Below are 8,138 nucleotides of genomic sequence, written 5' to 3' on the forward strand. Positions count from 1 at the left end.
GGGCGATGGGAAGCTGCACCCGATTGCCTACCTGTCAAAAAAGTTTTCGGGACCCGAACGCAATTGGGCAATCTGGGAGAAGGAGGTGGCGGCTGTAAAATTGGCATTAGCTACATGGAGGCATTGGTTGGAGGGGTCTGTGGTCCCGTTCGTGGTTTGGACGGACCATAAGAACTTGCAAGCGCTCAAGCAGCCCCGCTCTCTGTCCGCCAAGCAGATGCGGTCGGCGGAGTTTTTCTCCCAGTTCAACTTCTCCCTCAAGCACCTGCCTGGGAAACTGAACTTTCTAGCGGACGCCCTTTCACGCCTGCTGCAGTACAACAGCAAGCGCGACCCATTGGTGGATACGGTGTTCACACCCGCCCAGCTGGGGCTGGCCGCGGTGACGCGTAGCCAGTCAAAAGGGGGCATTCCCGTTCCCGGGGGGTGGGTCCAGAAGGAGGTCCTCCAGGACGCTGAGTTCGTCACCCTGCGCTCCACACTGTTCGACAAGGGGGGCCTGTTTTTCAAAGACGTGGCGCTGGGGGACATTTTAAAATTGTGCCACGACTCTAAAGCCGTGGGACACTTTGGGTTTGTGAAAACTCTGCATTTGACAAGGCAGCATTATTGGTGGGTGTGGAGAAATATGTGCAAGGGTGCCCCACTTGTCTCGCATCCAAACCCTTGGGGGGAAAGAAACGTGGCTTGCTACAACCTTTGCCCACTCCCTCCTGCCCATGGTCAGACGTGTCCATGGATTTTATAACTGATCTCCCTCTGAGCCAGGGCAAAAGCATGATCTGGGTGGTGGTGGATGCTTTCTCAAAGCAAGCCCATTTTATCCCCTGTGGTGGGTTGCCCTCGGCCGCCAAACTGGCCTCTGTCAGGATTGTAGAATCTCTGTCATAAATTAGCCTGAGTTCCTCCATGTCAGTTATATTACTAGATGGGGCCCGGCGCCTGCTAGTCCCGGCCTTGTAGTTTGTAAGCAATAAAATAGAATAGTGATGTTATGTTAACCTTATCTTGTTATGGGCAGAAAGGGCTGTTTGTCACCTCTTTCAAGGATGGGAGTTTGGAATCCTGTTTTGGTTTCACATATGTCTTTTCTCACTCACCTCCCCCCCTGGGAACTGTCAAGTTTTGGGCGGGAGAAATGTATTGATAAGCTGAGGCAAATCTGGCTTCTAGTCAGATTTGACTTTTCAGTCCATTGCGTGTAGTGCTAATCAATAAAACTATTTTTCTTTTGAATAAGTTTTGTTGTGAGTGTCCTGTGCGCTTGACATCAAGTCAAATCTCACAACTCCTTTCACCTGCAAAATGCAGGGCGAGGGACATACTTTTTCTGATCAGGGAGAGGGCCTGGATTGGGACCTCTCCCAGGCCGAAGGCGCTGGTGCGGGGCCGCACAGCTCGGCCATGATGCGGGCTGTCTCGGGGGCAACCCCGGGGCCCGAGGAATTTTTGGAACGTCACATCACCCAGCGCAGGCGGTTGTCAAAATACGACCGCCCTACTGGGGATGAACGTTGGCCGGAGCACCTGGGACTGCCTAGCTACGCGCTGGAGCCTGTGGGTGAGACACAGGACTTGCAGTACAAGCTGGACAGGGTGACTAACTGGCTGCAGGACCTCTCGGGTCGGCTGGATCCGGAGGAGAGACGCCGAACACAACGCCTGCTAAAGGACGTGCTCGGTGGGGGTGCACACGATACCAGTGCACGGAGAGAGAGCGGTGGGTTTGCACTGCAGGAGCACGGCATGGCGGCCGCGCAAGCAACGGCAGAGGCGGCTGAGGCGCTGGCCAGAGCCCGGGCTCAGCTAGAGATCGAAGCCGAGGCGGAAGCACGCGCAAGGGCGCAGAGGGAGAGAGAAGACGAAGGCGAGGAACGAGAGGACGAAGGTGGCGCTGGCGGCGACGGTGCTGGTGGAGACGGCGCGGACGGAGGCGAGGACGCAGCAGCGGCGGCGGCGGCACGGGCAGCGGCGGATGTCGCGGGAGCCGAGGCGGCGGCAGCGGCGGCGGCGCGTGAAGCAGCGCGAGCGGCCGCGCGAGCAGCAGCAGCGGCGCAGGCAGCGGAGCGAGCGAGAGTGGCGGCTGGGAGAGGGAGAGGCATTGGCCGGGGTGCAAGACCCCCGGCCCCGGCCCCAGCACCGGCGGACTGGGGCCCAGGGCGCCTACCTGCCCACCTCCGTGGAGTGGAAATGCGGAACACCTATAAGTTCAAGGCAAAGTTTTCTGGGGACCCCTCCGATTTCCCCACGTTCCTGGTGCACCTCCAAGCCTACATGATGGACATGGGGTTCACTTTCCAAGACGACGCCGAACGGGTGCGTTTCGTGGGGCAAGCCCTGGAAGGCAAAGCTGCCAAATGGTTCGTGGATTTGTACCGTTACCACCCCCAAGCCACCCGCGACTACAACCATTTCATGAGGGCCCTGCGCCAGATGTACATGGAACCGTTTGAACGGGAGACTGCGGAGAAGAAACTCCGGGCTCACCGGCAAGGAAAGTTGTCCGTGGTTGAGTACGCCAGGGAATTTAAGGAGCTGGCTTCCTCTGTACCAGACTGGACGGAGCCCCAACGTGTGCTGGCGTTTGTAGGGGGCCTCAATCCCACTCTGGCTGACAAGTGCCTCCTCCTGGAAGACCCACTCACTGTCGAAGGGTGGGTCCAGCTGGCTGGAGAAATGGAAAACCGTTTGGAACGAGCCTCAATGGTGCAAGCCCTGGCCGGGAAAACCATGGCGAAGACTTCCACCCCGGTGAAGACCAAGCCCCGAACCAAATTGGAACCGGCGGAGCGCACTCGGCGCATGGAGAAAGGGCTGTGCTTGGGATGTGGCCAAGCCGGGCATTTCCTCGCACACTGCCCAACGAAAACGGCATCAACCCCGAAAGCTGCGAGCAGCGCCCCATCGAAAGCCACGCCTGCCAAGAAAACCACCACCAAGAAAAGCACCAAATCTCTCCTGGTTCCAGTGGCTGCCGTGCCAGCGGTGGACGACTCGGAGGAGGGAAGCGGGCTGGAGGACGAGGATCAAGCTGAGGAGCAGTCGGGAAACGAGGACGGTCTGCTGTAAAGGCGCCCCGCCAGCAGGCCGCCAACAGGGGCAAACGCGTGGTGAGTGATTCCCCCTTGCTACTCCTACCGGCCAACCTTTCTAACCCCAAGTCGGGGAAGACGGTGGGAATCCGATGTATTGTGGACTCGGGGTGCACCCAATCCCTAGTGAGCCCGGCACTGGCCGAGACTTTGGGGGTGGGGAAAGTGGCACTGAAAGAACCCTTGCCAATCACCCAGTTAGATGGGAAATGCGCTCCCGGTGGGGAAGCCACGGCAAAGACTCGCCCCATGGACTTGGACATTAAAAAACATTGGGAGCAAATCCAACCTTTGGTGGCCCCTCACTCTGCCTTCCCATGCGTGTTGGGGTTGGATTGGCTGAGGGAACATGATCCCCTTGTGAAGTGGAAGGAAGGGACTGTGGAATTTACCTCCGCCGCTTGCGAGCAGCACAAGCGGCAGCAGGGTCCTCCGAGATCCGGGGTGGTGGCTGCTTTGGGGGTGGGGGTGGACGCGCTCCCTCCTGAATACCGGGACTTTGGTGATGTGTTCGCGGAGGTGGAGTGCAACCAGCTTCCCCCCCACCGCAAAACTGACTGTGCCATCGAATTAAAGAAGGGAGAGCCTCTCCCCAAAGCCAAACTGTATTCCATGAGCCCGCGAGAGATGGCAGAGCTTAGAGAATTTTTGGATAAGAACCTAGCGAGAGGTTTTATTAGACCAGCCACATCTTCCTTGGCAGCCCCGGTCCTTTTCGTAAAAAAGAAGGACGGTTCGCTAAGGTTGTGCACCGACTACCGCGGGTTGAACGCGGTCTCCACCTGCAACGCCTACCCGCTTCCCCTGATAAAAGACTTGCTGGGCCACTTGGGGAAAGCGCGCGTTTTTTCGAAACTGGACTTAAGGGAAGCCTACTATCGAGTTCGGATCAAGAAGGGGCATGAATATTTAACAGCTTTTAATACGCCCCTGGGGCAGTTTGAATACACCGTAATGCCGTTCGGCCTCGCCGGCGCTCCGGGCGTGTTCATGAATATGATAAATGAAATTATGCATGATTTATTGTACCAAGGGGTGTTGGTTTACATTGATGATATTCTTGTGTATTCAGAGAATGTTGAGAGTCATACTAAGCTGGTCCGCGAAGTGCTCCGCCGCTTGCGGAAGCACCAGTTGTTTGCTAAACTGTCAAAATGTGAGTTCCACCGCGAGGCAGTGGAGTTCTTGGGTTTCCGGGTCTCCCAGGCTGGGATCGAAATGGACCCGGGCAAAGTGCGTGATTTGCTGGCATGGGAGCCTCCCCGCACCAGGAGGCAATTACAAAGTTTCTTAGGATTCGCCAATTTTTACAGGACCTTCATTCCCAACTTTGCCAAGGTTGCGCTGCCCCTCACTGACTTGTTAAAAACCAAAGGGGGGAAGACGGCAAGCCGACCTGGGGCGCCTCTCCCTTGGACTCCCTCCTGTCAGGAGTCGTTTGATAAACTTAAGCTGTTATTCACGTCTGAACCTGTGTTGGCCCATGCCGACCCCTCTAAGCAATTTACAGTACAAGTAGATTCCTCGGACGTAGCAATGGGGGCCGTGATCCTCCAAGAGGGGGGGACGGGAAATTGCACCCCCTGGCCTATTTATCAAAGAAATTTTCAGCGGCAGAAAGAAATTGGGCAATTTGGGAAAAAGAGGCGGCTGCAGTGAAATTGGCCCTTTCCACGTGGCGGCATTGGCTGGAGGGGTCCACAATCCCGTTTGTAGTCTGGACAGATCATAAAAACCTTCAAGCCCTCAAACAGCCCCGCTCGCTTTCAGCCAAACAAATGAGATGGGCGGAGTTTTTCGCTCGTTTCAACTTCTCCCTAAAGCATCTCCCTGGCAAACTGAATTTTTTGGCTGATGCACTATCGCGCCTGCCTCAGTACAACAGCAAACGAGACCCATTGGTAGATACCGTCTTTACTCCCGCCCAACTGGGGATGGCCGCTGTAACGCGCAGCCACACAAAAACTGTTACGCCCATCCCAGGGGGCTGGGTCCAAAAGGACTTGTCAACTGACCCAGAGTTTTGTTCCCTCCGCCCTGATTTGTCTGAGAAGGGGGGGCTCTTTTTCAAAGGCGAAAGACTCTTTGTGCCTGCCGCGGCCCGGGGGAAGGTTTTGAAACTTTGCCACGATGCCAAAACCGCTGGACATTTTGGTTTTGTGAAAACTCTGCACCTGGTCAGGAGACAGTACTGGTGGCCATCCTTGCGTAAAGATGTGGAGAAATATGTGCAGGGGTGCCCCATTTGTATTGCCTCAAAGCCAATTGGGGGCAAGAGGAAAGGACTTTTGCAGCCGCAGCCCACCCCCTCACGTCCATGGACTGATGTAACTATGGACTTTATTACAGACCTTCCCCCCAGCCAAGGGAACACTGTTATATGGGTTGTAGTGGATGCTTTTTCCAAACAGGCTCATTTCATCCCCTGCACGGGCGTGCCCTCAGCACCAAAGCTGGCCTCTCTTTTTATTAAACACGTGGTACGTCTGCACGGGATCCCGACACGTGTCCTGACGGATCGGGGCCCCCAGTTCGTTTCCAAGTTTTGGAGGGAGCTTCTTAAACTATTGGGTGTGGAGCAAGCCCTCACCTCGGGCTATCACCCGGAGTCAAATGGCCAGACCGAGAGAGTAAACCAAATCCTGGAGCAGTATTTACGCTGTTTTATCAACCACCAGCAGGATGATTGGGTTTCTTTATTGCCACTGGCTGAATTCGCCTATAACAATGGGGTCCACTCCTCAACGGGGGTATCGCCCTTCAAGGTGGTGTATGGAACTGATTTAGTGTCAGCCCCCACTTGGGGACTTAGCTCCGCAGAGGTCCCTGACATAAACAAATGGGCAGCCTCCATCAGTACGGGCTGGCCAGAAATCGTTGCTAGCCTCAAGGAAGCCAAAGATGCCTATAAGGCTCAAGCTGACAAGAAGAGGGTACCTGCCCCTGATTGGAAAGTGGGTGATTTAGCCTACCTGTCTACCAAGAACTTAAGGTGCCAGCAGAGATCCAGGAAACTTGGTCCAAAGTTTGTGGGACCATTTAAAGTGGTGAAATTGATAAATGCTGTGACTGTGGAGCTAGCTCTACCAAAAACTTATAGGAATGTGCATCCGGTTTTTCATTCCAGCCTGCTGCGAAGAGCTCCAGCCCCGGACGAGTGGCACCCTCCTCCATCTATGCCTGTTCCAATTTACATCGATAAGAACACCCACTATGAAGTCAACCAGATCTTAGACTCTCGCTTGCATAAGGGTCGCCTTCAATATTTGGTCGATTGGAAGGATTTCCCCTCTGGGGATAAAGAGTGGGTTGAGGCTGGAAATGTGAAGGCACCCCGCCTTCTCCGGGCTTTCCATCGAGCATTTCCTGATTGTCCTCGCCCGGTTGATGCCGGCTAGGTGGGGGAGTGAAGTTAGTTTTAATGCGGAGGGATGTCAGGATTGTAGAATCTCTGTCATAAATTAGCCTGAGTTCCTCCATGTCAGTTATATTACTAGATGGGGCCCGGCGCCTGCTAGTCCCGGCCTTGTAGTTTGTAAGCAATAAAATAGAATAGTGATGTTATGTTAACCTTATCTTGTTATGGGCAGAAAGGGCTGTTTGTCACCTCTTTCAAGGATGGGAGTTTGGAATCCTGTTTTGGTTTCACATATGTCTTTTCTCACTCACCTCCCCCCCTGGGAACTGTCAAGTTTTGGGCGGGAGAAATGTATTGATAAGCTGAGGCAAATCTGGCTTCTAGTCAGATTTGACTTTTCAGTCCATTGCGTGTAGTGCTAATCAATAAAACTATTTTTCTTTTGAATAAGTTTTGTTGTGAGTGTCCTGTGCGCTTGACAGCCTCCTTGTTTGTCACCCACATTTTTAGACTACATGGTATCCCTAGGAGACTGCTCTCAGATCTGGGCTCCCAGTTCGTTGGCAAGTTCTGGCGGGCGTTTCTGCGCCTGCTAGGGGTGGAGCAAGCCCTCACCTCGGGGTATCACCCAGAGTCCAACGGTCAAACTGAACGGGTGAACCAAATTTTGGAACAATACCTGCACTGTTTTATCAATCATCAGCAGAACGATTGGGTTGCCCTCTTGCCTCTGGCTGAGTTTGCCTACAACAATGGGGTCCACGCCTCCACGGGGGTATCACCTTTCAAAGCGGTCTATGGGACTGACCTATTGGCAGCCCCTACCTGGGAGTTGGTGTCCTCCGATGCCCCTGATGTGACCAAATGGGCAAAAGACATTGCTGAAGCTTGGCCATCCATTGTCCCCTGCCTGGAAGAGGCCAAACAGTCATATAAGACCCAAGCGGACAAAAAAACGCTCTCCCAACCCGGTTTGGACTGTGGGGGACCAGGTCTACCTCTCCACAAAAAACCTCCGCTGCCAACAACAATCACGCAAACTGGGGCCCAAATTTGTGGGGCCTTTTCCTATCACTAGACTGATCAATGATGTGACTGTGGAGTTGGGGTTGTCTAAAACTTACAGGAATGTGCATCCGGTTTTTCATTCCAGCTTGCTCCGACGAGCCCCCCTGCCGGACACTTGGCACCCTCCATGCTCAACGCCTGTTCCTGTTTTCATCGATAAGGACATGATAGCCCTCTTTAAGTATTTGAAAGGTTGTCACTTGGAGGAGGGCAGGATGCTGTTCCCATTGGTTGCAGAGGAGAGGACACGCAGTAATGGGTTTAAACTAGCGATCCCCAACCTGTGGGCCATGGACCACATGTGGTCCTTCGACTAATTGGGGGTGGGCCCTGAAGAACGCCTTCTCCCCCCCCACCCCGGCCCTTTACTTCATCCCCCCAGCCCTTTACAACACACTTTATTGTTGTGGCGTGTCTGTATCTTATTTTGAAGGGATGTTTAAACATTACCATAGCAATCAGAGAGCGCTAGGGCAGTGGTTGAGAGTAGAGGAGTAAACTACCCCCCCCACTGGGCCATAGTAAAAGGCGTTGAGTGGTCTCCGATGAGTGGTCCCCAGCATTGAGTGGTCCCCAGTGATAAAAAGGTTGGGGACCACTGGTTTAAACTACAACAGTAT

General features: G+C 54.2%; 1 protein-coding gene across 1 annotated transcript; it reads left to right on the forward strand.

Annotated features, from left to right (window-relative positions):
• The first annotated feature begins 1,240 nt into the window (after positions 1-1,240).
• Positions 1,241-6,236, forward strand: LOC143821868 (uncharacterized). Its single transcript, XM_077306341.1, has 2 exons — positions 1,241-3,110; positions 6,220-6,236. The coding sequence occupies exon 1, from the start codon at positions 1,306-1,308 to the stop codon at positions 3,067-3,069; it is 1,764 nt and encodes a 587-aa protein (XP_077162456.1). The 5' UTR covers positions 1,241-1,305; the 3' UTR covers positions 3,070-3,110; positions 6,220-6,236.
• The last annotated feature ends 1,902 nt before the right edge of the window (positions 6,237-8,138 follow it).

This window comes from Paroedura picta, chromosome 12 (genome assembly GCF_049243985.1).
Source record: "Paroedura picta isolate Pp20150507F chromosome 12, Ppicta_v3.0, whole genome shotgun sequence".
NCBI classification, from domain to species: domain Eukaryota; kingdom Metazoa; phylum Chordata; class Lepidosauria; order Squamata; family Gekkonidae; genus Paroedura; species Paroedura picta.

Coding starts and splice junctions, on each gene's coding strand:
- LOC143821868 (XM_077306341.1), top strand. CDS start 1,306: ATGCAGGGCGAGGGACATACTTTTTCTGATCAGGGAGAGGGCCTGGAT.